The sequence below is a fragment of the Diceros bicornis genome, chromosome 3, assembly GCF_020826845.1.
Source record: "Diceros bicornis minor isolate mBicDic1 chromosome 3, mDicBic1.mat.cur, whole genome shotgun sequence".
Classification (NCBI taxonomy): domain Eukaryota; kingdom Metazoa; phylum Chordata; class Mammalia; order Perissodactyla; family Rhinocerotidae; genus Diceros; species Diceros bicornis.
The window spans coordinates 59,766,422-59,781,945 of NC_080742.1; the positions used below are offsets into that span (position 1 = coordinate 59,766,422).

The following is a 15,524-nucleotide window of genomic DNA, read 5'->3' on the forward strand; positions in this document are numbered from 1 at the left end:
TAACATCACAAAATCATTGTTATAGGAAGAAGTAATCAGAATTTGCAGCCAAAAAATGTAAGAAAATCTTTTAAAGGAAGAAAAATTGTCATTTTTTCTGGACCTTGTGGGGCTTATGGTATTTGTCAAATTCTAAAAAATTGTAATTTGTTGTGATTTCTTTTCCCATTCTAAATAAATATTTAACTTTGTACCTAACTTTGTGTTTATAGTTTTGTGTTCTGCTGTGAGAGACTTTGGCAGCCAGCCAGCAGCCTTCCTAGGAGGAGCCTCAGCTTGCCCGCCATCTTGAAGAAGTCAACAGCAGGGACGATCAGTCCCCTGGCACACCAAGTCCCTGTGTAAGTCGCCGAATATCCCAGAGTTTCTTATTCGGTTTTAGAACAGTTAGACATTAAAGGGTGCAGATACTCTTTTGATTGGAGTGGCACCCAAAGCACTTTATTAAAGGTTATTTGACGGACAATTGGAGGGGAAGCACACAGAGTCACACTGTCATTCAGATGCGCTCTAAAATGAGAGAAAAGCACTTTGCAAATATGCTGCCAATGAGGATCCTATGAGCCTGTGACATGGCAGCCTCATAATTATTTGTTGAAAGAGTTTACCAGGGTTTGTGCCTCCCTGAGCTCCCAGGAGTGTGTGTCCCTGAGGGACTCAGTGCCCCCCTTGGTCTCCAAACACCTGTTCAATCTGCGGGTTGAATGGATTCTCCTTTCCCAGAACCTGGGGCCACTGGAGCTGCACCTTCTTCCAGAAGCGATCTGCCAACAGCAGCGAAGCCACCTGCAAGAGAGAACCCGAAGGAGGAGTAAAAGGGAAATTACAACAAAGTAAAGAATTTACCAGCAAGATTTACTCTGTCCTTCGTGTGGTGGACAGACTCCAGGGTGGTCCCCATGATTCCTACCTCCGTGTCTTTGTATAACCCCTTCCCTTGAACATGGGTGGGATGTCATTTCAGTGATTATGTTACGTTATCTAAGACTCTGCTTTGCTAGCAGTCTCGCTCTGGAGACTCTCCTTGCTGGATTGATAGAGTAAGAAGCCTTGTAGTGAAGCCCATATGGCAAGGGGCTGAGGGTGGCCTTCAGCTGACATCCAGCAAGAAGCTGGGTCCTCAGTCCTACAACCACAAGGAAATGAATTCTGCCAATGACCCAAGTGAATTTGAAAGCAATTCTTCCCCAGCTGAGTCTCTGGATGAGAACATGGCCTGGATGACACACCGAGATTTTAGCCTTACGAGACCCTAAGCAGAGGACCCAGTTAAACTCTGCCAGCACTCCTGACCCACTGAAACTGTGAGATAATAAATGTGTGTTGTTTTAAGCTGATGCATTTGATGTAATTTGCTGTGTAGTAATAGATAACAAATACACTTCCTCAGAAAGCCATTTATTCACTTATCTGTGGACAGCTAACATTTACTGCAATTCCTAAGCTTGGGTTTTGGAGATGAAGAGGATGAGTAAGGAACCCCAAGTCTAGTGAGGGAACCAGACATGCAAACTTATACCACCAAACCTATAGGGAGGGCTGTGAGAGGCTGGAAGGGGAGGAGGTGCAAACTCTGCTGGGTGGGGGGAAACAACAGGTCCTCTCTGAAGAGGGCGATGGCTGAACAGAATTTTCAACGAGTTCACCAGATAGATCACGTGGGAAACAGTGCAAATGGTAGAGGACACAGCACATGCAAAGGCACAGAGGTGTGGAAGAGAATGGCATGGTGGGGAACTATGGGTGCCTGGGAGATGAGGCTGGACAGGTCACCGGGTAGGGGTGGGATCCTGAAGGAGGCTGTGAGCATGGAGAGTGGCTCGATTGCCAGGATGAGGAATCACTGGCTTAGTGCACAACAGGCCTGTCTCCGGCTTTCCCAGCCTAATGCCCACTCTCTGGTTGCACTGTTATACGTGAGGTTCCCTTTATCCATGATGTTAGCCACATCCATTCTTGGTTGTCTGATCCTCTGGCTTGTCAATAACATGCCTTTGATGAGGAGTCTTTCTCTGCAGATAATGCCCTCATTTAGCAAATTGGGCTTGGCCAGGCCTTCAGGCCCCAGATGGCTACATCTCCACAGGGTTTTTTGATGCTGAACAATCAAAGTGATGGCTGAAGTCCTCGGATGGGAACACATTGTTCAAGGCGGATGCTCAGGATGTCCCCGACTTTATTCAGAAGCATGTGGACATGGTCTCCAAAGGGCAGGTCCTGTTCACCATTCCAACAGGCAGTGCTGCCAGCTCCACGTGTGGTGTGGGTAGCTCTCTTCCACTCTCTGGGCTGCAGTTCTTTCATTTGCAAAATGAGTGGGCTAGAGTAAATGATCTAAAGATCTTTCTGGGTCTAAATTGCGTGTAAGATTTTAGCAGTCAGAAAAAACTAGAACTGGTTGAATCACTACATTAAATATCCCCAGTATTTTCTTTTTTTCTTTTTTTGTGAGGAAGATCAGCCCTGAGCTAACATCCATGCTAATCTCCAAAGCCCCCCCAAAGCCCCAGTAGATAGCTGTATGTCATAGTTGCACATCCTTCTTAGTTGCTGTATGTGGGACGCGGCCTCAGCATGGCCGGAGAAGCGGTGCACCAGTGCGCGCCCGGGATCCGAACCCAGGCCGCCAGTAGCGGAGCACGCGCACTTAACCACTAAGCCACGGGGCCGGCCCTATCCCCAGTATTTTAATATGTTTCTGAGCTTTCTGAGGTGCATCCAATATTCCACCCATCCAACAATGTAATCTCAATTATATCCATGTGGTGTCTAACACACACACCCCATCTGTCCCCACCACACACACCACACACACCATGCACATCACACCCACACATACCACATACATCACACACACACACGCATCCCACACATACCCTACCTGTCCCCACCACATACACACATACCACATACACACCTACCACACCCCCTGCTCACCACACAATGCTACAGACATATCACATCACACCACGCACACCATACACACCTGTCCCCCCACATCATAAACAAACACATACCCACACCCACCCACACCCACACACAGTGAGGCTGGTTGTCAAGCCAGCAGGTTTTCGGGAAAGATCTGATCATCTCTCACACACTAAGCAATCAGTGTCTTTGAAGACAGAGGACTGGTCCTATGGCTGTCTTTCCTGCTATTTCTCAACAAAGGAGGCTGCTGCCAGGTCTGTGGAAAATTACCGGTTCTTCTTTTTTGTTTTCTGCCTTTCAACTTGATACACCTAAGCTGTCTTCCTAATAATTATGTGGTACCAAGGCGTTTGTGGTCATTTATTTCCCAATCTAAGTTACTAAGGGAGGAGGCAGGGGTGAGGAGAAAAGGAAAGTTAAAATCAAGAGCTCAGATCAGCATGTGGTAACTGTGGTTTGAAAGCAATTAGTTGGCTGTCACTCTAATGGAGATTAAAATATTTATGAGTGTGCACTGCTAAGATATTGGGTCTAAAATGAGAGTGGCATTGTTATTACTAACCTAGAGACTTGTGATAAAATGACCCATTATAATCATTCATTCATTTGACAAACGTTTCCTGAGCACTGTGTGGGCTTCTCCTATAGCCAGCTCCTCTTATAACTCCCATGACACACCGCACAGGGCAAGGCACAGCTATCCTTTACCCTCATTATGCCACGTTAGCTTCCTTGAACACGAACATTCTTTTATTCTTCCCTGTTCATAGTCTAAAATATTAAAGCAATATCTACTCATTTGAGAAAAATTTAAAAAGACAATTAAGCAAAAAGAGAAAAACAGAATAAAATTCATGTGTAATTATAATAGAGATAGCTGCTGTTAACACTGGGTGTAGAGCCTTTCTGATGCACACGGACACACATACACACAGGAATTGGATCCCTCTGTAAATATTATATAACCTGCTCTTTTTGAGGTATAACTTACACACAGCAAATTTAACTCTTTTTGGTAAACAGTTCTGTGAGTGCTGACAAATGCATACAGTTGAGTAATTGCCCCCACAATCTGTAATCTGCATTTATTTACTTTGCTCTATATTACAACCATATTTCTGTGTCACTAAAGGTAGATCTATATCGTTGTTTTTATTCAATGCACGGTGTTCCATCAGGCGGATGCAAGCTCATTTATTTCACCAATGGAAACTTTTCAACGCACCTCCCCAGCATTTGTCCTCAGGACAGGGGACAGCTTCCTCCTGCCAGTGCACACAAGATCTGCAGCACAGGAGGGGTTCATAGGCCACCTCACTCACTAACCCTACTAAATACACGCATGGAATGAAATCAGGTCCAGCAGGATGCTAGCAAATGGGGGGTTTTGGTGAAGTGGGGTTTTCTGGTTAACGGAGTTAGAACCCTTCATGTCTCTCCCTTTGTAGTTGGCTCAGCTGCTGCCTGCTCTTGCAGGGCCCCAGCTGCAGGGAGTCCAGATAGCTGTCTGTGGGCAGTGCTGCTTTTGTCCCGACACCACTGCCCATTCCAGCGGGTGTGGACCTTTCTCTGGGTAAGTCCACATCTGATGGGCACTGGCTCTTTTCTGCAGGCACCCCTGCAGGTCTGGTGCGTCTGTGGGGTGTTGCCACCCACCTATCTGCCTGCTGCTGCGCTCGGAAGCCCTTGCAGTGCTAAAACTGTGTGGAGGTCATCCGTCCACTGTGAAGGCTCCTCTTGCTTCTCTTTGAAGTTCTCTTAGAAGAGTGACAAAGTAAGGTGACTTAACACCCACTGTCTGGTGAAAACCACTTGCAGCCCCTGATCGCCCCAGGATTCAAGCATGAGTCCATGGAGAGGGGAGGGGGAGGGTAGGGACCTGGTGGGGTTTCTTGATTGGTGACAGCCACCATATGGCTTTTAGAATTTCTCTTCTTTCTGGTGACAAGTTTTAAATTGAGCCATGTTTCTTTGCTTAATCGTATTTGCACTTATGATGAGTTCTACTCCGGGAGAGTCCCTGGTCCTCCAAGCAAATACACTATATCATGTCCATCCACAAGTTCATGAGACACACCTGGGCACATTAGAAGCTCAGTAGTGGTCATAGCTGGACATAATCTAGGATTCCTCCACACTCCCATTTCATAAGCTAATTGTATGTATTTTGCTACAAAAATAGAACTCTTTAGTAAGACAACATAAAATCAAACCCTAAATAGTAACTTTTTTTTTGTAATGTATTTAAAGAATAAATGCAATTCGGAGGCAGATTATATAGATTTCACAAAAAACTTACCATGGCTTGATACCTTCTTTGTTGAACGCTTGCTAAATTTTACTCTGAGGTTCTATGAGACCAAAGTGAAGAATCCACTCTGAATTTATCTTTTCTGCAGGAAGAACGCTTCCGGGCTAGCTTGGTAAGATTGCTTTTAAACACTGGCAGGGAAGCCCTTAGCACGGGAAGGCATGGCTTTGCTTCTCTAGCCTCTTAATCTGCCCAGAAACACTGTCTACTGGATCTGGTTACTTTTGGTCCCAATTAATTTTAATATGTAAACCTACAACATGACAATGGTGTAAGATGTATTGAAACATTTACATTTAAGGAAAAATGTGAATTCCCAGCTCTAGCCCCTCTGTGCTGACTTGGTGTGTCATCACCAAAACCACCGTTGCTAGCTGGTGCATAAAGCAGACTGAACAGACATGGTCCCTGATGCATGGGCGGGCCAGCCTGAAGTGACTGCTGTTTGAGAGTTCCTGGCCCAGAAGGCCCTCCCTGTACACCCTCCCCACTGCCAGCGTAGCTTCCTTTTTCGAGGGACTTCACAAGACTGCCCAGGACCTTAGGTTTCCAGGGGCTTACATGTTGAGACAAATAAAGTCCTGGAGGCTATTAACTTATTTAAAGCCAATCCATTGGTTCTACGTCTGCCTCCAGCACTGTACAGGGTTCAGGGCTCAAGAGAGAGGAGGGGGACTGACATCATGGAAAATTTATTGCTTGCAGGAAGAGTTTTAAGAGGATGGTTTGAGTTGCTGCAGGCACTATGAAAGGAGAGGAGGTTGTTTTGCAGAGATCCTTTTTGGGCAAAGCTGCTAAGTAAGGCAGGAGGTGTCAGAAACGTTTAGCTAGATGGTCCTAGAGGAGCCAAGGGAACTAGACGTGATGTACATCTGTGGCTCTTTCAACATTTTCTGTTTATCATTGTCTGCTTTTAGGCCCAGAGATCTTTTAAGTGCCTCTTCAGATGCTTAGCTTTGCAAAGATTTTAAAAAGTGGGTGTTTGAACAGGTAGAATTGCTGCAGCTTCCACAGGCCACAAATCCGGGTCTTGGGTCTTTGCAATATCATTTCTTTTCCAAGTCAAACTTTTTTTCCATTTTGTCAGCAGTTTGACAGCTATTGCTGACTCTCTGCTACACCTGCTCTCACTAGAGGCATCTAATGATCTCCTACGTCTTCTTTCCAGAGGGTCCTTCTGTGATAGGCAATGGTTCCCACCTTGTGGTGGTCACACCTGTGTAATCCCTCTCCTTTGAGTGTGCTGGGATCTGTCGCTTGCTTCTAACTTCTAGAATATTGCAAAGGTGGTAGGATGTTACTCTGTGATTAGGTTACATACACTTGGGACTTCTGTCTCACTACCAGACTCTCTCTGTTGTCTTTTAGGCTTGCACTCATTGATGAAGCAAGCTGTCATGTTGGAGGGTCCCCTATGGCAAGGAACAAAGGGTGATCTCTGACCAACAATCAGCTAGGAACTCAGACCCTCTGTTCAACAGGCCTCAGGGAACTAAATTCTGTCAACAAACATGTGAGAGTGGAGGCAGATCCTTCCCCAGTCAAGCCTTCAGATGAGACCCAGCCTTGGCAGACACCTTGATTGCAACTTGGGAGAGACCGTGGAGCAGAAGACTCTGCTAAACTATGCCTGGATTCCTGGCCCACAGAAGCTGTGAGATAAGAAATGTGTGTTGTTTTAAATAACTTGGTATGTAACAGTAGATAACTAAAACACCTTTTCAGTCTTAATTCTCTTTGATATTTATTTTCTTCAAGATTTGACTCCTCAGGCCAATCTCATCTCTGCAAATGTCTCCAGCTCTCAACCAGAAGTTGGTGATTCCCAAACCTGTGTCTCTAGGCCAGACCACTCTCCTGAGACCAGAACCCATAAGTTTGATCTAATGGCCATTTACAGAGTTCCATCTGAATATTGTGCAGGCATTTCAGATTCAGAATGTTCAAATCTGCCCCCTCTTCTGTGTTCCCTGACTTGGTATTTTTCACCTCTTTTTATCCAGTTTCCCAATTCTGTGAGTCATCTCACTCCTACCCACAAATCAAATCAATCAGCAAGTTAGGCATTACAACCTTCTACTTCCCCTCTTATATTGAAGAAACTATTGCTTAAATTCTGGTTCTACATTTCAGGAGTGAGATGAAAAGGTAAAGCCCTTGTCATCCTGGGAATTTTTCTATGCTTGTTTATTTTCCATTAAAATATAAGCAAAGAGTTTAGATGGTGACTATAATTTGGTTCAAAAAATATTGTGTATCAATCATAAATTTGAACTGTTCAACACAACCCATGTTTATACCTGTTAAACTTATCTTCCTAAGAAAATTGGAGCAGTTGACTCAACAGTGGTTAGACACTTCCCCTTCTTCTCTAGCAGAGCTTTAGGAAGAAATAGGTCAATAAAATAAAGCCTGCTCCCCTCTTGATGGTGAGGGGTCAGTACCAGCTGTTTTTGCTCAGATGTAAAGGAGTTGGTAAGGAGGCACCTGAAAAAGATCTAAGTCTACTCCTTTGGTTGTTATTATGTCTGTGCCATAAGGATGAGATCCTGAGACCCAACCTTGACCATCTGGCTCTTTCAAGATGGAAAAAATGTGGATCCCATAGCTGTCCCATGGTATAGAAGGATCCATTAACACTGCCTCTTCTGTAAGGCATATCATCTGGAGGGGAGTATGCAGGGATGTCCAGAGGCTCCTCTTCAAGGCTTCAAGTCACAACTCTATCCTGGTGGTGCTTACATCTGTATGTCTAGCCCAGATCCCTTCCTGAGCTCTAAGCTTGTATATTATCTGCCGAAAGGACGTCTCCATTTGAACATCCTGTAGGCTCCTTAAATCCAACATGTGCCAAACTCCTCCTCAAACCACCCTGTCCCCTGTGTTCTTTACCTCAGTGGGCAATGGAATCATCTATCCAATTTCCCAAGTCATAAAAGAAGTGTCATGCTTAGCATCTCTTTCTCTTCCACGCTCACATTCAATAATTGGCCATGTTCTGTTGATTCAACTGTCTGAATCTCTCCAATACAAATCTTCCTCTTTCTTCCCACTCCCACCACCTTTGTTCAGGCCGTCAGCCTCTCACACACAGAACCAACCTCCAAACAGGTGTCCCTCTCTGTGGACTGGCCCCCACCAAACCATTCTCCATGCTGCTACCACGGTATCTTTTTAGAAAAAAAGTCTGGTTATTTTTCTTTCTTGCTTAAAAACCTTCAATGGCTCCCCATTCCCTGCAGGAAAAGGTCAAGGTCAAGCCCTATACAGACCTTGTGTGATCTGGTCCCTCTCTTGATTCCTCTTCTCAACTCCACTCTCATACTTTATGTCCCAGCCGTACTGAAGCACTTTTATTTCCTCCCGTATGCCATACTTTCTTTTACATTTAGGTCTTTGCTCATGCAATTTCCCCTGCTCAAAACACTTTCTGCTACCCCTCCTCTCTTGCCTTCACCTGACTAGTTCATGGCCTTAGTAATGAGTTACCTTCTCGGAAAACCTTTTTTCTAACATCCTTCTCTCCCATTCGGTCCCCCATGATGCTCCCACAGCATCTGTGCTTGCATGATTGGAAGCATTTACCACTTTATATTTAATTTGTTGTTTACTTGTCATTCTCCCACTCTATACTATAATCTCCTTAAATGGCAAGGGCAGTTTCTTGTTCACTCTTGAATTCTCACTGTGTTTGATATGGGGTAGGCACTCAATAAACATTTTTGGATGGCAAGTTGCAATCTGGACTGTTCAGCTCAATATACATGATAAACAGGCAGACATTAGGCATGGCTACCCATTGTCGCCCACTGTAGATGTGGCTCCACACAGTTGCCCACTTTATTGCCCACTACCAGCATCTGAACAAGGCTCTCAGGAGTAACATACAATTATGGCGCATACTGATTTTCAGCTTTTGACTCTGTTTTCAGTAATCAGTTATAGGCAACGTTGAGTGCATTTAGAGCCCCAATTTTACAGACCTTGAATCCTAATATTATTTTAAGAGTCAGGGACAGGATGGCCTTTTGATAGATCAGACTAATATGTCCTGAGGATAAGACACAGCTATCTTTGACACTCTTCTTTTTAGTTTGTTCCTAATTACTCCCTGTCTGACCATCTCTTCATATCCCCATTCTCTATAGAATCAGAAGGGTAAAATTCTGTTATGTACAGAGAGAGACAAGAGCTACTACCTAATTATTGCCAGAAAGAAAGTCTTTGCATTAACTATTCTAAAACCAAAGACATCATTTTTTGGGGGGGGTGGGGGGGGTGGGGCAGACTCTAATGCTTAACCAGCTTCTAGGCAATAATACTTTTGGATCAACTCATCCAAATGATACACAGGAAAGTGAGATATTCTGAGAAGTATTACATAGATTTTTTTTTTTGGTTATTTAGAACAGTGATATTTAATACTCATTTTAAAATTTACCCAGCACTTGTGGGACTCCACTGCTCGTCTACCTGTCGACGGAGTGGTACCCTTCTTTTTCTTTTTTTTTCAGACAATTCTTAGCCCTTAGTAACCATGGGTGCTCACTGATCCTAGAGCTTTGGGGAAGGTAGGCTACGGTTCCATTCAGGCTCCTGAGGGGATGACCAGCCCTCCCTGTGGCCTGGCTGACCATAGAGATCAAGGCCACCAGGAGAGCAGACCAGAGTGCTTCTTACGTCTGGACCCTTGTCACTGCTGCACCATACTTACCAAAGGCTGGGTCAGAAAGACTATAGCTGTGGAGGATTGCCTGAGGGTAAATGGCCCATCCCTCCTGCAGAGGACCAGGTTTCAAAATTTTAAAAGTGGCAGAACTCCTCCCCCACTTCTTCTTTTATTCATATTTTTGTAAAGAAATATCATGAGCAAGTCCACTATGTATAACAGATAAAAGTGGAGCTTCCCTGGTTGAGGTCAGGATAATGGATAGGAGGGCGGGAGGGACAGAGTCCCACTCTCCAGTTCCCCTTGCTCTGTGAAGAGGCCAGAGTAGAGCTGCTTTCTGGAATTGTACCTTGGAATCCTACATGAGAAACAGCTCTTACTGCAGGATATTGCTAAGGACACTGTCCTCCTCTCATATTGCATCCTTTCTAGAAGGATCCATACAAGAAATTTCTCACAGGTCTCACTTCCAGGAATCCACGTGTTTTGTTTTTTTTTTTTTGAATATTTGATTTATATTTTTATCTTATGGAGGCCATGACTTATGCCTCTCTTCCCCTCTGAGCCCCCAGGAAGCACAGAGCTGATTTTGTAAGCTCTCGCCAGCAGTGTCTCAGAACTTCCCTGCACACATTTTATGAATTGTAGGCATTAAATCAGGAAGTGAGGTATCATTTCTACCTTATTTTCCTTTTACTCTGGCTTTCATTTTATTTTTATTGAATCATCTATGTTACACATGTGTGTACATTACCTCAAATTCTTTCTGGAATAAAACAGGATAAAAATAAACACATGGATGCATAATTATATTTTAAAAATTACCTAAGAGATAGCCTTCAGCAGCCATTGTGTGACAGCACTTACCTCGTTGGGATGGAATCCATCGACGGGTTCAATGAGCTGCCAGGGCTGTCCACCTCTCTTCTTCCACTCCTCCGTGACTGCAGGGCACACACACAATCAGAGGGTTAGAGACACCCTTCCACAAGCAATGATCAGTGTTCCAGGGCAAGGACTGCATGAAAAATGTCGTCAGGGCTGCTCACTTCCCTCCCGGGCCGATGCTTACCCAGACACGGCTGCCTCTGAGCTGTTACCTGGGGCGGTGGGCTTTCTAAATGGAAATGATGTCCTGTTGTGTGATTTTTTTTTCTAACTCAGGAAGAAAATATGTGAGTGTTGGATGAATGCGGTTGGTGTAGCAAGGAGAATGGTGGGGAAAGATGAGCTCTAACATATTCAACACCCATTTAAGTCCATCTCGTTTCTCAGTGGCCAGTAGGCCAGTATTGCAAGAGCAAGATGGGAAAATTAAACATTTTGTTAACATTTCCTCTTATGGGCTGCCATTTTCAGACACCGCCTGCGTATATCAAGCAATCATCATTAAAAATCACTCAGTTTGTGAGAAATATAATTATGTAAAATTATCTCAACATCACATTTAGAGTGAGTATGGCTACAGAGAAAATATTATGAGCCCCAAAGTGATAAAAAGCAATAAAACTCTCCTTCAAAAGGGCGCAGAGACCAAGAGTGTCAGTTCCTGCAAGGGAACAGCACAAGTTAACTCTACATTGTAATACTGTATAGTCAATGAGAACTCCTTAAGGAAATTTCATGTCCCTAGAGAACCTCCAGAGAGAAAACTGTGAAACCTGCTGTTCCCAGCATAGCCCTTGCCCTGACTTCTTGGTGTCCAGAGAGAGGAGCAAGCATAGCTAAGATTCTTCCATCTTCACCCCACGAAAAACTCAAGCTCAGGGATCTATGCCCTCTTTGCTTTTCCCCCACTCGCCCCAAGGGAAGGAATGGAAATTCTGTTGGCGGCTTTGATTGGACAAGAGAAGCTGGACTTTCCCAGAGCTGAATCAATACTGTGCTGCTTTTGTAATTAGTCTTAATATCACAGCATGCCATCTCCACTCGCTACCCAGTCCCTGTCCCCGGGGGGGCTGGAAACACTGCTGCCCTTCTCAGAACTCGGAAAACAATTCCTGCTGGTGGTTTGGAGTCCCACACACGGGATCACCAATTCCTGTTGGCCTCTTCCTGGCAGAAGAGCCACCAGTGAGCCACTCTTTTATATTTTGCTGTCTGGGTTTTATTGGAGTTTGTTAGAAGAAGTAGCTCCTGGAACATGGCCTTTGCATTTCTTGTGAAACTCGAATTGAGGACATTGTCCACCGTGTCCTGCACATGGAGGTCTAAGGGAGAAAGTGTTGCTGGTTAATGATGTATCTCTCTGAAGGAATGGTATGGACTGCTCTTCTGATAGGAAGCTCAGAGCTGCAGTGATGCTTAAACCACACTCACTCTTATGAAGCTTTATTCGTTCTGCTGAGCCAGCTTGCAGACCTCAACAGTTTCTTTCCTGCCTTTGGCCATAGGTGCCCTATAAAAGGCAGAACCTCCGGGAAGCTTGCTTCGTTCCATCTCCAGTTGCCTTGCTGTTCTGACTGTTTTTTAAGGCACGACCCTGGAATCAGATTTTCTGCTTCGGGTTCAAGTCTGGCTGCTCTGCCTTTCCCTCTAGATCTGACACTTTGAAGCTCCTGTGGGTCCCAGACTGCCCTCCCTGGGCGTGTGATGCTGGTCGAGCCCATCCCTGCCAGTCTCGACCCACCTGCTGTGCATTCACCCACGCTTGGTTCAGGATCTCCTTCTCCCCCTCGCCTGGTGGAGGATGGGCCAGCTTCCTACTCTTTTTTGGAGGTCCTGCTTTTCTACTTTCTAACTTTATGCTGATTCTCTATCTGAGCCCCCTCCAATCCAAACATCCAGCAAGTTACCATTAACGGAGCACCAAGCATTCGGAAGAGTTTCTTTAAATGCAGAGCCAATGTCACCCCCACTGAGCCACCTCAGTGTTTTTTTGTAGTGTTCACCTCATCGCTATCTTGCAGTCCCACAGAGTCTCAGCACAAAAATCAACCACGATGGGGAAAAGTCCAGCCCAGGTAAGACGTCAGCCTCCCAGTCTCCTCCGTGACTTCAGAGGTGACATCACTTCCACTCTACTTGTGTTCCTTTACTTCACCGAAGTTCTCAATGAACTTCTCGTCCTTTCTCCTTTTATTTTTAGTTTTGTTTCACCTTATGCTATGCAAATGTTAAAAAGAGAAAGAAAAGAAAGAATGAAAGAAAATCTCTATCAGATGTTAAGAAATTCCCAGGCAGTGCTAAAAAGATGATGGGAATTGAGCCCAGTCAAGACCTCAGACAGAGCCTGCTGACCAGTTGTAAAGAGTTGGAAGAATAAGACACAAGGATTGTATTAAAGAGATACACACCAAGCCATGGACCTGAGGCGTGCCACCCATACACCCAACCCAGTGAGGGTAGGAAGCTCTTACAACAGAGAACGTTGAGTGACACATTGAATCTAAACCTGTGCCTTCACTGGCCAAGAGAAAATTCAGGGAAGATTTATAGTGACCTGGAGATTTGGAAAATCAATAGTGGAAAGCAAATTTGAGCCTATTAAGGAAACACTGTTTAAGCCAAGATTGTGTTTCTTGAGAAAAATGTTTATTAGGAGCCCTAAATTAAAAGGTCAGACTTGCTTACACCTGAGATTCCTGTACTGTGATTCAATTTTGGCACCTAGGCTTAACATTAGTCTAGGCTATTTCCATTTTGATTTGAATTTTATGTGCATTACTAACTACCAAACTAAAAACTACAGCCCTTAGAGGCAGGGAGGGGTGGTGATAGAAATTATACTTCATGGAACAAATGAACATAATTCAGTCATCGGCGTTAGTGACTGTTTTTGAAAATGAGAAGGGATGATCACTCCCTTCTACTCCCCTTGGAGGCTTGAGCAATCTCATAATGTGGGGACTATGAAAAGAAAACTGAGGAACAAAAGCATCAAGAAAAGAGAAGGGATATTTACTTGCCAAGTGTTGCAAGGGATCAGGGGCATACCCTAGGGTGGGGCAGTGGGAGAGGTCCACGTTTTATCATCACTGGACTCCGGCAATTCTCAACGATGGCAGTGATAACATACTCCTCTCTGCCAGGAAACATGTTCCATGACCCCCCTACATTGATAGGACACTACAAGGGGGTCCAGCCTTTGGAAGGACTTGTCACATAGAATAATCCAATAGGTATTAAAGGAAATGAAGCAGGTTACCAAGGCTACAATCAGTCTATTCATGCTGGAAAATATCGTTTTCTCACATGACGATTGTGTCTGCGAGGGTTACCAGTCATTGCATATCTGCAGACATCAGCATGACAATACTTGAAGAGAGAGTCAGTAACTCACAGGCAGGAGTTTAAGGTTTTACCTGTATTGTGGCTAGTGCTAGACAGGGCGACCCTTTTTAGTTTGTTTATCTCAGGGTGAAATTTTGCCTTCTTAGAATAGATGCAATACCCGACAGTGGTCTCTATTTCTTCCCTGGTTGATTTTAGAGTGGAAGGTCCAAGTTGGGGCAGCATAGTAAGCTGGCCAGTTTCCTTCCTACCTGGGACCATAATTGAAAATAGTAAATGAATTCCTATTTGTTCTTCAGAAGACCTGAATTAAACTTCTCGAATGATCATGAACAAGCTCTTGGGATTTGGCGTATAATGTATTTTCTTTATCTGTAAAGTCAAACTCTGCTGCTGACCAGCTTGTCACAGATGCAATAGAAATCACAGAAGAAGATTCATAAAACACTTGGTAGCTCCTTGATGAACAACAGCACTAGCGGATATCTAAAAGGAGAAATCTCCATTCTGGTCAGCACCGTGAAGTCACCGGTTATTTTTACAAACACATACGTGGAGGGAACTAAGAACCAGGTTTACTCCAATTGAGTTGACTTGGAAGTGGAGGGCAGCTGGTGGTGTATTTAAACTGTCAGTGTAAAAATGGCCTTGTCAGCCAAGTGGCATTTTCCTTCCTCTGTTTGGGAGGTGTGGTACAGACGAAGAAAAAAGACATCACCTGCTCGGGCTGGCATTTTCTGAAGGAAGGAAAAATTGCTGCCTCTGTTTAGTTCATAACCAGTTGGAGGATGAGTCAGCAAGAGACTAAAAAGAGTCTTTGGAGATGAGCAATCATCTTTCAGGGCTGCACTGAGGCTGTCAGATTGGAGAACAGATAGGTCTCATGCTTACCCTCAAGGGACAGGGACCCTCAATTGTGATTTGCTCTGTCACAGGGTATAAAATTATAAATCTCATATGAAAAATGAAGATATTTGTGATGCAATAGTCAGCTCCAATATGAAATAAGAGGAGAGATTTTCATGTGACTATTAAGACTGCAGGTTTAATAAGTGGCTCTATAGGGTTTTTATTTCTGATAGAAGGAGACTGCAGGGATAATGGGATATATTTCCACCATAGCTTCCTCCAAGGAACTCAAAGTGATTCACAGGCATGACTGGTGGAGGTGGTTTGGACATTGAAAGAGAATAAACATTTATTATCCATCTATCATAAGCCCTGGAAGAATGTAGTAGGTGTTTTACATATATGGATTTCAGACAGCAGTGAAATCATGGGTGGTAGGAGGATGTCAGCTAACAGTTATTGAGTCCTTACTACATTACAAGCTTTGTCTCATCCCTACATAAACCCTACAGTTTAGTTATTGCTACATTC

At 44.3% G+C, this 15,524-nt stretch overlaps 1 protein-coding gene across 1 annotated transcript in view; it reads right to left on the minus strand.

The window, feature by feature from the left end:
* Nucleotides 1-547: 547 nt before the first annotated feature.
* The window catches only part of AOAH (acyloxyacyl hydrolase), a 187,562-nt gene continuing 172,585 nt past the window's right edge, over nt 548-15,524 (minus strand). Inside the window, exons 20-21 of the mRNA XM_058528289.1 lie at nt 10,779-10,855; nt 548-786 (exon numbers count right to left, since the gene is read on the minus strand). Coding sequence (XP_058384272.1) covers nt 658-786; nt 10,779-10,855 — 206 coding nt within the window. The 3' untranslated portion in view covers nt 548-657. The remainder of the gene's footprint in view (nt 787-10,778; nt 10,856-15,524) is intronic.